Raw genomic sequence first — 20,235 nt, 5'->3', positions numbered from 1 at the left:
GTTTATTGTGTCATGCTTGTGCGATTTTGTCATACGCAAGAATCAATTGTTAGTACACTACACTTTGACAGAGTGATCCTACTGTTCTTTTTTGTTCTATGATTCAGGCATTCGAATAAAACTCGATAAAACTCGAGACGTCGTGAAATTTGTGGATCCTCGGACGTCTTTTGAACGCGTCGCGTTTTCTAGACCGCGATATGATGAATGCGAGACACGTTAACGAGTGTAGTAAAAATGTTGCGTATGGCGGGAACATTGTCGAGAGTGAACGGGTCAAGTTGCGAGCACCTTCGTTAACGACATTTTTTCCCCGTCCCGAGTAACAATTATTTTCGCGCGCCGGATGAATCGGGATTCCGTTCGAGCCTCGGAACTATGAAATTTTTCCAAAAATCCAGTAGACTCGCGATGTCAAATCCGAGAACTCCAAAGAATTTAAACGGATTTGCAACCACCATTCGGCAGATTATATTTCGTATGAAACAGCGTCCGAGTTAAGATCCATCACGTGTAATATTAATACTACGGCCTGTCACGAGGCGACGTAGACGTAGACGTAGTCTTCATGTTTCGTTCTCATATTTTAATAATACGATGTCAAATTTTTAACTTCATCGTTCACGGTTTTCGTCGTGTACACGCAAACTGCTTCCATTCTTTTATTCCCCTTCGATGAAAGCTGGAGCTAATTTTTTTGTCAAGCTCACGCTTTTTAACGGAAAATTCGTGCAAGGTTTCCGCGATAAACGGAAATCGGAAGAAGCGGCATAACGTTCGATGGTAAAAGAGGCGAAAAGCTTGACTAGTGAACGGTTTGTCAGGAGGTCGTGAATTAATTCGCGCCACTGCCTATATTCTGGCTCCCACCCACGCCTTCCCGTCGCCGGAAAGTTAAATTCACGACTCGCGCAGGCTACACGAGTTTCCACTATCGTTCTAAAATTCAAACGAGCTACCGTACGTACGACCGTGCCACTTGATCGTCGAGATCGCGCGGCCTGCTTTTAAAATTCACGAACGAAATTGGTCGCAAAAAAAATGGTTTGACAACGAAGATGTCGATCCAAAAATGAATTGGACGGTCAGATGTGAGTTCAAGTAGACCGTTCGAGACTTTACGCGGAGATCCTATGGAACAATCGCGTAAGGAAAAAGCTCGTCAGAATTTTTTAGAAACGATATTATCGAGGAGAGGGTGTCGCGTTTCAAAGAGTGTTTCGAGCTTTCGGGATGCCATGAAAATTCACCGAGGTCGTTTCGCTAGTTTTCCCGGAGGAAGCTAAACATTCACGGGGTCTCGCTGAAAAGGCGCAAGAACTCATATGGGAGGAGACTGGAAGTAAACCGGTGGTGGAGAAAAAGAGAGAAAGACCGTCGTGGCTAGCTCCGGCTCCTAGAGAGCTCGCGCCGCCGTCCTTCTCGTCTTCTCTCTTGGCCTGGTCGATTTGAATAAGCCTCGTAAGCCTGAAGCTCCGGCGAGTTGAAAAGCCGCGCGATGTTTGCCGAATGCCACTTCGTATGCCGGAGCAACGCGGACGTTTTTGAGTGTGCGAGTATATTTTCCATATACGCGGGTTACGGATTGCTCTTGCCCGTGCTACGACCGAGGTAAAGATCGCGGACGAGGAAACCGCTTCTTGACCCAACAGATTGGCAACAGAGTGGAACATTGGTGCGTCCTTAACGAAACTCGACGATTAATTTAATTACCTCGTTATCGCGTTTTGAACTGTCGAACGCGGAACTTGTTTAAGGATATATTGACTATACATATAGCCAATACATCCTTAATCGTCATACTCGTTTTTTTTTCATTTTATAAATAACTGCCGCGATAAACCGGATGTTCGTTTTACATCAACGACGACGACTTTTTATCCTTGATGCCACGGCATATATTATATATGTATGTACGTACATAACCTCGTCTGCTCTCCTTCCGCTCGATCGTGTCCTTTCTTCCCAACCCCTTCCTACGACGAGATGGTTGTTCCATTACTCGCTACTCCGTCGGAGACTCCTTGTTAAATTTTTACGGCTACGAGTTTTTGCCGGCTCATCTGAACTCGTACCTGCGCGGACACGACGAGCTTAATCGAAAGCTCGATGCTATCTGCACAGGCGAGAATCGTTTTCATTCCGCGGTCGCATAGTTTGATTAAATCATCGCACATCGGCATCCCGAAAAACGGAAAGAACGAAGTCGCCGTTGGTTGTCGTGGCGCGCGACGCGGCACGAGGCCAGCGGAAAAGAAAAGATCGTACAAAGAGGGAGGAAGAAAAAAAGATGAGGCAGATATCTCGAGGTTGTAAGGTCGTAAGACGAGGAGGAAGAGAGGTCAACGGACAAAAGAGCTTTCTTGTTTGACAGGGGTATAAAAAGGCAAGATGGCTAGGAATTCTCGATGACTAAGAAGAAGATTCGTGTTGCCTTTCATCTTCTCCGCAGCTGAAGCTTACGTCTTTTGGATGCGGCGGCGGTCTTAGGCGGCCGCTCGGAACAACGTTGATTGGCCGGATATCTCTGAAAGGGAGAACGTGCGAGAGGCGAGGTTCAGGGAGCGGAAATTTTACGATGTCTCGCGCACGCTTCCGCCGATTCGTATATTCTTTTCACTGATACGTAGCCGATAAGTCAAAGCGGCGGACGTTTTAATTATAGCCGAGTCGGATATTGCAAGGTGCACCAAAACGAACCTGACGCTACGACGATAACCCTCGTTATTTTCGTCGTCTTCCCTTCGAAGAACGTGTCCCTTTGCCTGGTTCCTGGGGTCGAAACGAAACGGGATATATCCGATACTTTCCGCGTTTTTATCGGGGCCAGAGATTGAATTATGATCGCGACGCCCCAGTGCCGCTCCGTATCGCTGACCGATTAATCTTCGATTATCGCGCTTGGTCATTATGGGACGCGCCACCGGCCTCGAAAAAATCGTGAAATATGATCGGTTTCTTCTCTCGGAGCTCTTTGACGCGATGGCTAACCGCTAACCGCCGACCGTTAACCGCGACGGTGGAAAACCCGGTAACTCTCACGGAAATAACTAATGTCCAGTAGATAACGGGAAGGCTCGCGAGGATATCGTGTCCCGATACAATTCGTTTTTAAAGAAAACTTTCCCAACCGGGTTCTCTCACTCCTTGGTTGCGACAGTGCCACCGATGGATCGATCGCGCTTCTATTACGGTGGCGTGCATTCGTTTAAAAGTTACGCGAGAACTTCGAGGGCGAGCGTAAGTACTCTAATTTCGTCGGCAGTAAATGGCTGGTCCTTAGCTTCTTCGATAACGCGTTAATCGCGTCTGAGCTTTTATCGGTCTTCGAAGCGCGGAGTCGTCGGCACAGTTTCGCGAACGATTTGACTCTCTATTAATTACGATACGAAACTTTTGAAATCGGTAAAAAAGTCTCGCGACCGAGAACTTCCTTCGGGTCACGGGACAGACGTTCGTCCACGAAGGAACGTTACGGCAGTCTCTAAACTGTTGGAACATACGTCGTCGTTCCGGATAATGTAAAGTGAGAATAAGAATAAAGCAGGCGTTTCTAGGAGTCGTCGACTAGTAGAGGCGAGCGAAATGGATTCTCGCTGGGTAGGTATTTCATGGGATATGGGTTATGGGACGAGGGAGATGGCCGGGGTTACGGTTCTCCGGCGAAAAAGTGGCCACGATTCGTATAAAGTGATTTTAAGTGAGAGCCAGCTCGCCATTTTCTCGCCGACAAAAGTTCTCGCCCCCCCGTCTACATTGAGATATGGCTGCAAATATTAAAATCTGCTGGCCGGTCGTCAGGCTTCTACGGTCGTGCTTCGTTCTGAACGAATCAGTGGTTGCCATTCTCCTTCCCTTCTAGCTTAATGATTTCTTCTTTTTCACCATCGATTTCTCATTATTTTCTTCCGACGTAAGAACGTATTCTATTTTCTACGAACACGGTTGTCTCTTAACTTACTTAATTGAAACTGGAAGGTTTTCTCACCGAGAGAAATAATTTCTTGATCGACTCTCTAGATTATACTTTTCCTGTCATCGTTAGTTGAAAACGAGGAAGCGTATACCATTTGAAAGCCACTGCGAAAGTTGGCGGATACGCGAGAAGAGTCGGGAGACGCGAGGGGGATACGAAGAATAGCCAAGCAGTTTTCACTGTAAGAAACTTGTTAGGTCAGACGTATTAGCAGAATCGAAGATATATTGCGCCGCGCGGAAGTGGAAGCAATCGCGAACTGCTGCAAAACGCTCCGAATCGTAATATTTCCCCGGGAGCTGGAACCCGGTACTCCCTAATATTTCGGAAGAATTACGAGCGCGTATTTGTTACGATCGAGAAAGCGAATGACGACACGACTTCCACTCCTGCCACCTTAATTACGATCTCATTTCGTATTGTTTTACTCGTGACCGGGAAACGCTTCGCGAACAATTAATTATCGCATCGTTTTAAAACCTGTTCACGGTGCAAAAAGTTGAAATGGATAATTTGTAATCACGCCGCGGAAGAAAGGGTTCGTTGCCTTGTCGGGTGAGGACGATTCGGAACGCGCCGGGCCCCTGCGCGAGGATTGAATCGAAACGTATTTGGTCTCGGGTAAGGACGTATTCGAAGTTTGTTGAAAGCGCACCGTGAACTTTATATCCGAAGGTATTCGTACCCGGGGACATTTACGTGGGGCATCACTGGCTGGAGACTTCGCGCTAAGAATCTTGTTAGACCCGGCTGAACTTTACGAACGTTCGCATCCGCGCGGACTTTGTACTCGACTATGTCGAGGTTCGTTTGTACATTCGAGACTCTCGACTCTTCCTTCCGCCCTTTCTCCACTCGTTTCTCCTTACCGAGAAACTACGAAAGTACGGGCGAACAGAGTGAAATCGTTCCTTTTGAAGGGTGTTTCGCAAAGGACGAAGTGTAATACGGTGGCAAGTGTAATATGGTAATCGTCGATTCCCGGATACCTCGGTTGCCGGGAACTAATAAATCGAAGAAAGCTCGTCGATTACGGTTAAACGTGGAACAGGCTACTCTGTGGAAAAGATCGAGAAGATGGGAGGAAGATCTCGCAGCGGCAGACCCGTAAGACGGTGCACTCTCGGTGAAATATTCGTCGGGAGTAGTACGGCGAGGAAAATTTTGTGTAGGTACTTATTGAGTTATGTACTCGCTCCACGTTCGCTGGATGTATCGAGCCAATTTAGACGTCTGCAGCGAGATCGCCGCGCCGCGTACAAGGGACTGCAACGAGGACGGAAACGTGAGGGACGGAGGGAGGACAGGGGGGCTGGGGGTGCGGGTACGTGTAAGAGCCGATTTCTACGTCAATATTTGCGAAACATTACGCTACGGCGACGCTGCACATATTCACCGATTCGCGTGCACACGTACGACGCGACGACGTACGCCTGCCCCCCTTCCCTCGAAACACCTTTCTCTCCGATCTCGACGCAACAACGAATCCCGCATTATCGAATCATGCGCTGCGGCTAGACTTCGTTCGATATACAATCTGCATTCTCCTCTCCGGTTCGGCCTCGGCGAGTTCGCTACTCGAACGCCGACGTATCGATCGATGTATCCCACCGGCGAATCCTCCAATGTCCACACAGCCTACCTACGAGATCGTTGATCAACGTTTAATGCCGGTTAATGGCGTCCTATCTAAACACCGGTTTCGTCGATCGAAACTCTGTCTCCCTTGGCCGCCACGCGACCTCCCTCCTCCCCCCTCTCTCTCTCTCTCTCTCTGTTCGTCCATAGGCCAGTGAACCAGTGATCGGGCAATCCTAACGAAAAGTTGACTTTCCTCGGATCGAATGTCCACGTACGCGCGTGCTGGATTTCGATCGTGGGATTACTCGCGATCCGACGGGATAAAGAAATCAGGCAGGATTTCGACTCGGTACGATCAATGACGGCCATTAATCTTCGGGACATTCATTTAACCGCGCGCGGAGCTACTACCCCCTCGTTCAATTTCCCACTAATTACATTCGTATTCGAGAGCGGAACTGGTTGTGGCACCGGTTACAGGCGAAGGGTTGGGCGTGCAAGTACGGCCAAACAGGTGGCAATACTCGTTCGGAGTCTCACGGGTCTTCTCACGGGGAACTAACGTGATTACCGCTCGTTTTTGGCTACCCACGTACCTACGCTTCAAGCAACCAATGCACCGAACGTCGATTCCGTATCCCTCCCCACGTTCTTTCGATTACGCGGCGCGCACCTTTTTGAGCTACCCACACGGTCACCCGGATACGCTTTGACTACCTTTTCATCCTCTGATTCTCGCAAACTAGCCACGTACCTCTGTCGGTCCATTACGCTACCCTCTACACTCTATTCCGTTCCTTTATTCCGTAACGAGAAAATTATCGACCGCGATCCATTGGGAACGCCAGTTCTTATCGAACCCATGAAGAAACGAGGTAATCGGTGGGTTCTCGGTTTCACACGCAAATTCCTGAAAGGAATGCCAGTTCCCTATCTCGGCATTCGCATCCAAGAGCGCGCGGTGAGGTCTGAGATCTGCCGAGCCAGGAAAGTTGTGGAGGAACCGGCGAGGCCGCGCGCGTTAACGACGCAGCGTCGTCTACTTGGAATAATTCGCGTAGTTAGCGGCCGGCAGTTTATCACGCCGCAGGTGACAACACTCGCTCGTGTCCCGCTGGTCTCCTGTGTTCTACTCTAGGCAGCGCGCATAGTTCAGCAAACCGAAACCAAGATCCAAGTGCGAGGTAAGTCCCGCTTCGAGGCTCGCATTCCTCTCCTTCGGAAGTTATATTCTCATCGATATATCGGCGTTCCGCATACAATGGATTTTCGAGCTTGAAAGATAAAGCTTCTTCCCCTTTGAGGAATCAAAAGACGACTGTTATTTAAAACATCTTCAAAGCGAAAGAACAACGACTAGCTACTCGGTCGTTCAATTATTTATAATTAGCATTCGTGCCATCGTCCTCCCGTGTGAATCGAATAATTATGCACATCGAGATAATCGTGTTTTCTCGAGGTCGGACCGGCTGGTCTCGGCGAGACGCGGTGCTAAGGAACAAGGATCGTAAAACAGCTTGTAATTTCCCGTGGCTCTATTGCCGCGCACGCACAACCTTTCTCACAGCTTTAATCTTTTTACCCGAGATAGCGAGCGGAGAGTATATTTTCTAGGATTTAAGATGTCTTTTCCTTTATTGCACGTTGCAGTTGTTCCAGCGAACGATCGTCGATCTTCCGGCTCTTTTTCTCTCGCGCTCGTTTCCTCCACCTTCGCGTCCTAACCACGTTACGGCCCAACGAGCGCTTATTAGGGTCGACAGCGTCCAAAAATTTCACCCGCATAATCTCGTTGCTTCGTGAAAAATGTCTTCTCGCCAGCGCGGCTTCAAATATACCGGTGATAAATTAACGGCGTTTCGCACGTTTTTCGGTAATCTGATTCGCTGTGAAACAGCACTTAAAGCATGCTTGAATAAGTTATAGCGTTTGAGTGTTTCGTAAGGCCGAGAAAAATTCGACGCGTGCGGAACCAATAACCCGCTTAAAGTAGCCAAGTTACTATTCGTAGACGATTCAGGATTCACGATTTGCCCAATGTAGGTACTCCCGGTTTACATTCTAGGTATATTCACCGTTCGCATCTTTCCAATTTCGCCGGTGAGAAATGCATTCGAAGCGAATCGAGTATAGTGCAATAGTAAGTAGTAGATGGTAACATAGGTCTCCGAAAACCGCGGTTGGCGTGTGGTTCGCCGGGAGGAGTCCCAGATTTATGTAGGTCATAAATTCATGCGACTTCGCGGACCGTTTTTCCGATCTCGGACCCCGTCTGCCAGAACCTTTCGCCAGCCCCTTTTTAGCCCCTTCCGTCGTCCCCACTCGCGCGCCCCTTTCTTTCACCCACGTCGCATTCCGCGCGAGCTCGCCCGCCCGTCTCCGACCGCATTTTCGTTCCGTTACCTATTTTCGGTCACCGCGACTTCTCCCCGCTTTTCACGAAAATTTCGAGCATCGATCGCTCGACTTTCCAGCCTTTTATGATTCGGGAAAGACGGATGCTGGTAGTGGTTCTCTCTCTCTCTCTCTCTCTCTGTTTTCACCCCTCACACCTTTTCTGGTTTCCTCCGGGTTTTTCTTTTGCTCGTTACTGGAGCGATGCTCGTTCGCTCGCGGAAGAAAGCGAACGCGCGTATAATCGTCGGTTTAATTCGATTTCGCGAGTGGCCTAGCCGGTGAAGCATTAGCAACGGTGCGGAACCGAGAGCCGGATTATCGGAAGCGTGGGGTAGAAAGATGAGGAGGAGTCGGAAGAGAAAGAGGAGAAAGAGAGGAAAAGTACCTCGCGATTCAATTTATACGGTTCGCGAGAGGACAGCGCGCGCGCGTGGGTTAATTATCCTCGCCACAGAGAGGCCCGATTATGTACAGCTATCCGGTGGCCAATAGCGCACAGCCAACTTTTTTCACCCCTACCCGCCCCCGTCTTCCTTCTCTCCGTTCGCGTCGTCGTCCTCTTTTTCCCAGCCAGCTCTCTCTCTCCTCTCTTACTATTTTTCCCCATTAGTCGGCGCGTAGAACATAACCCTACACACACCTGCGCCGAGTGGAAAAAGGGTTGCCGACCTCGGGACAAACTCTCCCATTCTCTGCCGGTGCATGTGGGCAGAGGAGCGTGTGCGCACGAGTAAAAGCTCGGAAAAAATTGCTGCTCAACGCTTTTCAAGTGAAATTGCTGCTTGTTGGAATAAAGAAGAGTTATTTAACGAGACACTGCTGCCGTGCGTACTGTACACCACCTCTGTCCTGCGCGCCTTTTCAATTTCGAAACCTTTCCGATATCGGCGCCCTACTCTCCCGTTCCCGTGCCCCGCGCTACCCTTACGTTTCCCGTTTGTTTCTCTCCTCTGAACCCGAACCAACTAGCTACTACTTTATAAAATTGCCATCCAGTTTCCTCCGTTCCGTTTCTATGAACGAACGCTTTCATCTCGTTTCCCGTCGACGACTCGTCGAAACGTTTAACGCGCAGCTCCTCCGAGCTGCGACGTTACTCTCAATCTCGTATGTGCGTGCACAGCTATCGATTTCGAGAAAAATGTATGAGCAATTTTCCGCGACGCGAGCATACACGTTTTCGCAAGGGACGCGACGGGAGGTATCGTCGGTGGAAATAAAAAGACGGAGAACAGAGCCAGCGTAGCGAGATGCTCGAGAAGAGGATATAGAAGAGGCAAGAACCGTGGCGGAGAAGAAGGTTAATTAAGAGAAAACTTAACGACGGGGTTTGTCCGGCCCAGTCCATTTCTATGCGAGGCTTTCCCTCTGCCTCGACCGACTTCAGCTCGAGCTCCAGTTAACGCCGAAAGTTCCGCCGTGCGGATTTTTGAAATTCTAATTTGACCACCTAATCTGCGCGATCTTTCCCCGACATTTTCCTCCTCCTCTCGTGAACGTTAAAACGGTTTCGCATGGAATTACAATTATCGAAAGTGAATACCTCTACTTATTTACGCAGATACCGGGCGTAGGTACGAGTAACACGATATCGAAATTTTATTACGGTACATACGCGTATTCCTACGCGATAAAACTCTCCGATCTAGAATTAAATCCTGAGTGGGAAATAGACTCTCTGTCCGCTCTCTCACCGTCCCCCCTGTCGTGTAAGCTCGTATAGAAACAAATACGTCTTCGTGTACACATTGCCTGAAAACGATAGTCCGTGAAGGAGTTGTCCTCGGCACTATAATTCTCTCGCACACGTTACATTTGCAAGAGTAAGAAATGAAAGAAGAGACAATGAAAAGCAGGGTGGAATCTGTTTCTGTGTGTCCTCGGATCTCGAGAACGTATTGAAAAGCCGCGGAGAGCAGCTCCTCCTTTCACGCTCATTCCATTTTCTTCGAGTAGACTAGAATTTTCGCAACGGTGGTAGTGGAAAGACACAGCGGCTGAGGGAGAGAGAGAAAGAGAGAAAGAGAGAAATGAGGGAAACCCTGTATGTACGCGGAGCGCGTGCGCTCACAGTCAACCACATCTCCGGCTATAGAAGCAGAACTAATTGCGCTGTATTTAATTAAGCCACGGATTATTTCCTTAACGAGGGCAGATCTCTATTCTTCCTTCCTACCACTTCAGCGGCAGGCTTCGCTCCCATCTTTTACAATATTCCATCTCCGCCCCGCGCGGATCCACTATCCATCGCTGCCCCGCGAACTACGGTTTTGTTGCCTCCTTCTCCTTTCCTCGTCCTCTTGTTCTCGCGCCGTTGTGTCGTTACCGCAGCGCCGTCAACGATGGCGACGTTGGTGTACACCGCAGACGCTCTTCTACCGCGCCGAGTAAAAACAGCCGACCGCGTGCCACGGAAAACAGAATTTCCGGTGGATATGACACTCGATTCCGTACCGCGTATATTCCCATCGTGCGAATACACCGATTTTTATTCCTTTGTACGCAACGATGGCGGAGTTAATTTTCGAACGCGAACGGAAGTCGAAAGGTTCGAAAGGTAGCCATTCCGCGGAAAAGCAATCGCCTTGGGCCAATGGAAAATTCGATCTAGTCCGGCAACCCGAGTTTCCGTTTCCCTCCGGCTAAGAAAGAGGAGTCCGGACTCGGAGCGGGTGCGGGTACAAGGATACGCGCGTATCGGGGACGGGACGGGACGGCGAGTATCATCGGCAATAGGAGTAGAGCGCGGGATATGAAAGAAAGGGAAATGACCGATAAAAAGGTGGGCAGGGGACGACGGAAGGACGCTGGTTACGAGGGAAAATCTAGTGGACGGACGCAATCTAGGAACTCTTGGGAACCAATCTCTTCTGATGAAAATACCTTGCTCAAAGCTCAAAGCGGACGGTTTTCCAGCCGGGCCAATTTCTTCCTCCGTGACTCTTCTTTGTTGGAACATCGCGTGCAACCAGCTTCCGTCGTTCACCTGTACCCACCTATCTTACCTCCCAATGTTTTTCTGGAGATCGGTTCTTCGTCGTTCGAATGCCAGAAAGAAATTATCTCGTCCGCGGATACGGTCGGTCCAATTCGGCCGGGACGAATATTTTCCTGTTTGTACGTGCGCGAGAAAAAAATAAATAATTTCGCGGGGAAAAGCGTGGGCGATATCGTTTCGTGCGGCGGAGAGCCGGAACGATAAGCGAATTTTTTTCGCGACATGTAATTCGGTTTGTGGATGCCATCTCGAGGCGCGATCTCTAGCCCGCGGGGACATGCGAGCCAGGATCTCTATAACCGGCGAGCAATCTGCTCGATTCCTCTTTCTCGGCTAGGTCAGTGGGTTGTTCCCGATACGATTTACCCCCCAACTCTCGCCTCCCCCACGAATTTCTTAACCGCGCTCACCGTTTTATCTTCGACTCTGGGTTATTTCAGTGGCAGTGGCCCGGTTCGGGTGCAACAACATTTCGCGAGCGAGGGAAGCAAGAGGTGAAAAAAAAAAAATATGTCGTGGGGTTAATTGGAGCGCGACGGATACGAGGGACGTCCGCGTTTAATCCGGATAGATCCTTAAATATTTAAAAAAAAAAGAGCGTAGCGGAAGACGGAGGCCTGTTCACGGGGCTGATCAAAGCCGAAGATCAATGGAGCGAAGGTCTAGGAAAGAGGTCCGCACGTCGATGAGCCGGAGAGAGAGTTTACTCCAATTTCTACTCCGACGGATCTTAAAGCTGGCCTGTCCGACCCGTGCCTAATCCTAGCCTCTCTTTCTCTCTCGCTCCCTCGTTGCTCGTATCCCTCTCCCGCCGGTTGCGATAACGTTCCTGCTCGTCTGACACCACTTGGCTATTACTACTGGAGAACCATTCCCTTGAAATTTAACACGCTTCCCAGTTGTCTGACTTAATAGCGTAGTAACTCCTACCATCAACGCGCCGCGCCGCAGTATTTCTCTCAATAGAGGGACTACTAGCAATTGACGCGAAGACTTCCATCACGCGAATCTACCGTGAAACGTATGGTAATGCGAGGAATCGACCGGGCTAATATAGGTATTATAACGCTTTCCCAGTTTAGGCAACGCGCTCCATCACGCACCGTGAGCCAGGAACGCACGAGAGTAACGCTTTAAACGCTGGTTCCGTCAGCTCTCGCCTAATCGCGTAGGCTTCAGACGTTCTCGCTTAATTTCACTGTCTTCGTTTTAACCCGTGAAAAATTCGTCCTCGTTTCGTCGAAGCGATCCGAGCGTACGGAGCGTGAAAACCCGAACCGGATCGATGTTTCGGTAATTAGCCGCGTTAAGAGAAATTTCCATAACAATGTAAGAATTATGACGTTAAATCGACCGGGTATAATTCTCATAGATCACCTCGATCACATCGTATGCGCGACCAAGTATCGATACACTGCGTTGTACGCGCGGTAACAACGCTTTGAATTATTATAACGGATCGGACGAATCTATTTAACGGGTAATCTCTCATGTCCGCGAAACCATGCGAAACTCGCATCGAAACAAACCGAACGGCCGCTCTCTTGTTGTCACACATTTCAATGGTATGTTAAGCTAAGCGACGAATCCCGAAATCGTCCTGGGACAGCGTCATATTTTTCATTATTACACATTTCGATACAGTCGTTACAGATTGAAAAATATTTGCGGGACAAATCTCGGATTGTTCCCGATTGTACACTTTTCCCGTTGTCCCGTAATAATACGACGCATTAGATAGAATTTTTCCGTTTTGTATTCAATTTCCGTTTCGAACACGCGAAATCCATCGATTTAAATCGAACGCGTGCACTCCATAAAAAAGATTTAACTAACCGCTGTTTTATTTGTAGCATTTTCGAGCGGAAGTTTTTCGCAGCTGTTGTTCTTACTTTCTCGTGTATCTCGACGACACCTAGTTTCCGAAACTCTATCGTGCAAATAAAAAGCGCGCGATGCATCGAGAGGTCTGCGAATCTCTCGATCAAGCAAGTCTCCAGAGTTGAACCGATGTGTGTACGATCTGTCTGCGGCATTAAAAATTGAACGACACTCGAGGTGGTGCGGGAAGCCTACGTGCGCGACTAAATTGCTCGAAAGCTTGCAACAGAGAGAGAAAGAGGGACAGAGCGATGGTGAAAGAGAGAAAGAGAAATGAATGGGCATTCGCTGGTAGATAGGGAGAGCGGGGTTGGATATATGCGTACATAGGAGCGCCTATTTTCCAACCAGCCCTGAAATTATCGGCGCGGTCTGAGCGAGGTCCATTGATTACCACCGGTAATTGCCATTACAACCCCCATCTACCTTCGCCCCCTTCGCTCTCCTCGGCACTCGATCTCTTTCACCCTTCCCGTCCTCCTCCTCCTCCTCCTCCTCCTCTCTTTCACTCTCTCGCGAGCCTCTCTGGATATTCTCTGTATCGGTATTGAAAGTTAACCGCTTTAGTTGGACGTCGGGGAACGGCGTTGTCTGGAATCACGCTCAGCCTTCGAAATTATATCTGTGCAAATCACATTCACAAGAAAAAGTCCCTTCATTAATATCGACAGTAATGAAAACATTGGTAAGAATTTACTCGAGTGGAAAGGACTTTAATCTTTGTCAGTAACGACGACTGTATTCCAGACGAACGAATTCGAAAATTGATCGCAGTCAGTTCAATTAGAAGGAACATCGACTTTCAGCTTTTCTAATACGTTTTTAATAGCAAAAAAGAACCGACCACGGCTGTAATTCTTGGCCAGCGTTTAATCCCTTCCATAACGCTAATCGGATGAAGTACAGGTACGATCGAATCAGTTAATTGGACCAGAGATCAATCTTAATTTCCCTCGTAAATCCAGTTACGTAATCCCCGACGGTCGTCCCCTTTCGGTGCATTCATCTTCGAACGGTAACCCTCAAAGACTTTGACGAACGCGTGTCCGCGTTGTTTTTCAGGTGCAGCGCGTGTTCGGTCGGGTCGGTGACGAAAATCGCGATCAATCAACTGATCGCCGAGAAGCTGACGCTCGAGATCGCGTTACAGCATTTTCCCCGATATTGGCAATTATGGATTGAAAAGCGATAAAAAACGTCGACTTCGACGAAACGAATACTTTACTTTTACCTGGCTCGGCGCCGCCGCGCCGGAATGCGGATAAAATTTCATCGGTTATTGCAGGAACGAATCTCGGATCGCTCGAGCGATTTCCAAAGTGTTTTCAAGAACCGACGCTCGGTACGAAATTCGAGTTCTACACACGATCGCGCAATTAAATTGAAAGGAATCAGTCGGAATACGTAGTTTGATATGGGAAACCGTGTTAGCCAGAATGGTCGAGGATGGGTCCTATTTTAATAGGCGATCTCCCGATCAGAAGTTATGGTTCGCAGAGGGTCGTGCGCGAAACGAGTGGAAAGAGCTTAGGCGAATATATCTCGGCCGCTCACTCGGCAAGAACCGTAACGTTATTTCGGATTTGGCGCAGTTTACGACGAGGCACGATCGTTTCGCGCAGTTTTTCTGTCGCCCGACATCACAGGAGCGAATATAACCATTCCTATATCCGCTTAAAGCAATTTTTTGAGTCCACGCTGGGATTGATTGCAAAGGCAGCAGCACCGCGGCACATTCCTTTTCCCTTCACTCGTTTCCGCAAAATCCATGCTGATCGGCTCGCGCTTTTGCGTTTTGCGAGCTGCTGGATATTTTTTTCATTTTCTCCGCTCAGACATCGAACCGAAACGAAGTTCGGGACCGAAAAATGAAAAAAAGAATCGAATATCCGTCGAGCTCTGTATATTTTTTTACTCGGGGCAACATCAGTAAACGCGATGCCCAATATCGGCCGGCGATGTGTCCCGCGTTGCGTTCTACCGTAACCACGCGAAATCAAACAAGGTTACGTTGACCGTTCGGATCTTGCGTCGCGACGATTCAAATTTGTTCCCGGTCGTTAACCGTTACTTATACGTACGGCTTCCGGAAATTGTAAAAGCAGTTTCGGTGCCTCGAGTTTCGTTGAACGAACGAACGAACGACGCGACGCGACGCGCCGAGCCGCACCGCGCCGGGTTAATAGAGCGATAGCGGAAAAGGGAGACAGGAAAGTGGAATAAACGTAGGTGCGGCCAGTCGCGGCGCGTCGTAACCTCGCTGATAAAGCATCGAGTACATTGGACATACAGGTATCTCCCGAAATAACGAAAAACCGAGACAGGTATATCCATTGGCTTATCCGACTTTGAACCGGAGCACGAATGTTCCTGGAAAAAAAATATCGTTCCGTTTAATCCGCGAGCGATCATAGCTGCACGCGACAAAATTTGTTTCGTGCAACTGTGTAGCTCGAAAATCCGCATCGATAATTTTTTAACAAAAACGGACGAGCTGTGTAACTTTGGTATTTCTATTCCAGTGCCACCGGAGCAGCCGACCATTTTAGACCAGTGGGGCAGAATAGTGAACGGGACGGCCGGACCCTACGAGGAGGGTGACACCCCTTCTTTGACCTGTCGCGTAACAGGCGGTGAGTACGAAATTATAATACTAAACCTCGACGAAGTTCAGTGAGTTTCGAAGACCGTTCAAATCGCGATTTCTTCGTTTACCGCGAAATCGTCGTTAAAAGTTGGCGATCGAACGGGAATAATGAATCGGTAAAGAACAGGGACAGGTTGAAAAGGTGCAGTCACCATCGGTGGGGTGTCGCCGGGTAAATTATTAGATCAGGCAACTTTTTATCGACGAAGGGAGCTAAGTGAAAAGTTCTACGTTCGGAGGAACGGTACGCGACGCGATGCGCGGCAGGGATGGAGGTCCTCCGCTTAGGTAAAGGACCCGGAAGAAGGGGAGAGGGATACGGAGGATCAAGCGTCCCAGAGTGGCGAGTGGGCGGAGGAAGCGCCAAACTACCAACGTTCCGGTGTTTACTTTGGCAACTGGATCTAAATTTCTGTTTATAACTGCGGCAACTTCTTCGGGTCGCCTTAAAAGATTATTTCTTCCCCTCCGGCTCTGCGCAGCCACTTTTCCCTGCCGTCCTTCGACCGGTAGCTTCTTCCCAGACGAGGGGTACTCCACCGTCGTTCGTTTCTATTAAACGTGGCTACACTCTCTGTAACGAGAATATTATGGTTATCAGAATTCGTACGATTCTCATCGGAATCGGGCCGCGTCGATTAAAGCGGTAAAAGATGACAAAACGGTTTGGTAACTAGAACAACCGAATGCGTGGCACAAATACATAGACGCGGACTTCGGCGCGCTCGATGAATACATCGAAATTCGAAGCCAGGAATATTGCCGTATGCCGTATGCAGATTCGATGGGAATTGCATCGACGCTGCGCATCGATCATACGCACTGCGGCGTATAAATTGAATATCGAGAAGATCGGCTTATCCTTAACAATACGGCTAGACTAGCCGAATCCACTGCAAGCGATCCCGCGCAAACTAGAATTTTCATTTAGTTGTAAATCATGCTTAAAGAAGGAAGAGGAGGCTCGCCTCTCTCGCTCGCCGCGAATTCCTATGCGAAACCAAATGTTAGACCGGTCATTTTTTTCGTTTCCCGCCTTCAGTTTCGTTTCCCCTTTTTTTTTTTTACATTTTTCCCGGTCCCTGTTAGAGCATCTGAAATTTATATTTGAGGCCGGACCGGTGTATCGGTTGCCGATATCGTTTTCGCGCACCGCACAAAGCGGCAGGTGCAGTTGAAATTCACGGACTCCCCGATGTTTGTTCGATTTTCGTCGACAAACTTTTGGGAGCGGTCCCGTTTCTCTTTTTGTCCGCGGTCTTCCGCGACCCGCGTATACCCGTCCTCGTCTCGCTTCTTAACAGCGACGGGGCAAGAACGGACGCAGAGTCAAGTCGGAGTTGGCCACGATATAAGTCGCCGGCGCTGCATTTCCCGGCCGAGGATTTGCAATTCAATCGAAACGTCGAAAACGCTAACCATCGCGCCGATGCGAAATTGCGCCCGGGTATACTTTACCGATTAAATGTTAATGCCCCGACTTTTATCTCTTACTTTCATCGGCCACGCGCACCAGCTCTGTTTCATTGTCAGCTTCGCTCGAAGGAGATCGGCAAAAATCGACGACATAGGCCATTTACGCGGACGAACCGATCTCCCGGAACTCTCTGGAGCGATACCAGATCCGATTATTCAAACGAGAAACGTCGAGCCGAGTAGCGGGTATCGGGAGGACGAATTTCGCTCCTGCATTTTGAGATGTAGCCAGTAAAAAAATTTGCCGATCGCGCGTTTTTATTGCCAGCTTATTCCCGATATTTATATCGGTACTTTGTTTGGACATTCCGTAATTCGATATCGATTTCCCCGAAACGAAGCTCGAGCTTTTTTGCGGTACAGAATCGGTGAAACTTTGTCGCGGCTCGCAAGAAAGAAGGATGAACGGGAGAGAGAGAGAGAGGAAGGGTTATCGCGCGGTGTTGCATAATCGGTAACTTTATTCGCTGTGGATGTTCTTCTTTATGGAACGGGGCGCGATTTCGGTGTGAACTGCATTTGCCTGTTCGCGAGATACGAAAGGTAGACAATCTAATCTTCATAAAGCGAGTATTTCGCGATCTTCCCGCGATTTTTCTTCGATCCCGGTTTCGGACCCGCGAGATTCCTCTCAACGGACGCAATAAAAAAAGATACATGGCCGCGTTAAACGCGACGCTGCTCCCTATCCGAAATTCGACGTTCGTTTTCATTGGACATTTGGCCTCGCGATACGAAACGAGGTCGTTTAAAACGAAAAAACTGTCGCGGACACCGTCGCGTTAATTACACGAGACACGCGTTAATACGCGGGGCTTTATCTTCCTCTCCCCTCGCGGACGATAAATATTTCCCCCGACGAAATTTTTCGACACTGCGCGCTGCGCCAGCAGCGATTAACTGTAATTAGTCGACGCGGAGAAATTTCCCACCTCCGACTAAATGAGATACGCATCGATCTCGAAAAGTTGTAGGAAAAATTACCGCTGACGCGATGTGGTAACTATATACATATCTAATCTACTGAAATCTATTGAAAAGAATACAGTATTTCCTGGATAAATATAAAGCCGTCGGGACCGAAGTGTCACACTCATCCTAAAGATACTCACAGAGATATTTGATTCCAAATCGATTTACACTAATCGGAACTTAACAGTGCGATATCGCATTAATCGTTACACTGATTCCATTCAAGATAACTTTACAGTCCTGTAGGACTTTTTTACACTTATCGAAAGAATATTGTAAAAATTCCGATCGTCTATAATTGTTCGACAAACACCTATAACTGAATAACTGAAAGTTTTCCTCTTTAAAATGCTTTTCGATTCATTCTGATCGGATTCCCGGTTCCGGAGATATCATCCTGTGAGAACAATCGCAATTTTACGTCGTCGCTAAATATCACTGTCCTCGCGCGGCACGGGCTTCTTGCTGGAACGTTGACCCAGTTACTGGTTTGCTCCCCTCCGAGCCCGTCTAGACAGCTGACGCGCTTCTAGGAAAATACGTGTTAGATTTCAAGAACAGAAATGACTCGGGAATCCTCACGAAGCCCAAAACACTGAAACTTTAAAAAAGCTCTTGGAAACGCCGAAATTTTAAAAAAGTATCTTGGAAACGGATTGAGATATCGGGATGGAACAAAAATGATTTTTCTTATTTCTGTTTTTTCTATATATGTGTGTAGATTGAATGTGTTAACAACCCGAGTTTCGATGTCGCATTACCGTTAACTTTACCACAGTTCTCGTAGTCTCAACCACTCTACTACACGCGATTTTACGACTAAACCTAACTTCTCTTAACCATCTTATCTGTAATATATGGGAATAGCTGGGAGAAAATTTTACGATTTTTCCGGCCCACAGCTTCTACGATTTATTACCAATTACTTGACTCCGTGCCCGGAAAGAATCGACACTCTCCCTCGAGTATGTACATATGTATGTACGCTGCTCAAGAGATGATGAATTGATTGATTATCCTATGTTAAGAGAGTAAATTTAACGAACGGCAAATTATTTTTTCAATTTATTCCTTTTACACTATATCCCTGGAATAATTAAAAACAGTTAGAGATGTATCGCGGTAACATTTGAAAGGAGCCAGATTTTCCTCTCTTCCTTACCGGGGCTCTTAAATCGAATGCTGTGCATCGGTCTCCAGTCTCAGATCTCCACTTCACCAACCTGCTTTCCTTCTTTTCGGCTTCCCCTTCCGGCGCGGCGGAGCCCCTCCAAACGAATTCCTTTGAGACGCGCTTTTCACGAGCACGAGGAAACGATTAAAGGAAGGTCAAGGCGAAACGCGCGCGGATCTCGACTTTTCCACGAAAGTAGATTTCCTCGGCTTGAGAGTCGGTCTCTCGAGTTCTGCCCGAGGAAAATCGGCTACGCCACCGTTAATTTCGAAAATTGGAATGTCGAGATCGAGCTGCCTCGATCCGATTTAAGAGTTACGCGGAAAGCAGGGGAATAGGTATATACTTACGCTGGTCGAATGCCAGAAGGAAAATGCATTACGATTTATCCTTTGGTAGAGAAGTTTCATACTTTATAACGATATAACGTTAGGAATTTTATACGATAAATGCCGTTATCCTTCTCTATCACGCGATCGCATCAAAGTCGCCAACGATCTAAACGTTATCGCGTATTTCGTTTCACTCCACCGTTCGGAACACGGAATATACGTGTTCGAGGTAATGTACAACGAGCCAGTTTACTTCGATAATTATCCTGCGGAAACATACAACGAACGTACTCTACTTTTTGTTTCCTTCTCAACCACGGTGCACTTTGCCTATTTCCCCCGGGGTGTCAGTCCGCATAATGTCGCGGGACTCGCGAGATCGCGATCCTCGCTACCGCCTGACTATCGGCCAAGATACAAGTATTTACTCTTCAATCTTTCCAACGGAACCAGAAACTCGTACCGCCATAAAAGATATTAAAAATGATTCGAAAGCCATCGAACCGGGGCGAGTTACCAAACCGAGCTTAAGGATGTATTGGCTATACAGTCAATCCCAAAAGTTTATGCACTTTAGAAACGCATTTTTTAAAAAGAAATCAGACGTCGGAAGAACATTGCTAATAATAAACAACAAAAAAAAATTTCGATTTTTCCGAGATTTTTCCAAGGGGTACCCCTTCAATTTCTTCCAAATTTTCGTTTTTGGCCAATAACTCTCAAACCGTTGGACATACGGAAAAATTGTATACGACCTTTCTTGTAGAGGACGACGAGATCTACAATCTCTATATAAAACTT

The 20,235-nt window shown here is 48.1% G+C and overlaps 1 protein-coding gene across 1 annotated transcript in view; it reads left to right on the top strand.

Moving 5' to 3' along the window:
• LOC108627040 (hemicentin-1) overlaps nucleotides 1-20,235 on the top strand; it is a 202,844-nt gene that overhangs the window by 140,130 nt on the left and 42,479 nt on the right. The window contains exon 4 of the mRNA XM_018028063.2: nucleotides 15,356-15,466. Within this exon, the coding sequence (XP_017883552.1) occupies nucleotides 15,356-15,466 (111 nt within the window). The remainder of the gene's footprint in view (nucleotides 1-15,355; nucleotides 15,467-20,235) is intronic.

The sequence above is a fragment of the Ceratina calcarata genome, unplaced genomic scaffold (assembly GCF_001652005.2).
Source record: "Ceratina calcarata isolate Rehan_Ccalc_2016 unplaced genomic scaffold, ASM165200v1 scaffold436.2, whole genome shotgun sequence".
NCBI classification, from domain to species: Eukaryota; Metazoa; Arthropoda; class Insecta; order Hymenoptera; family Apidae; genus Ceratina; species Ceratina calcarata.
The sequence above is the reverse complement of the archived record's forward strand: the minus strand, read 5'-3'. Positions and strand labels throughout refer to the sequence as shown.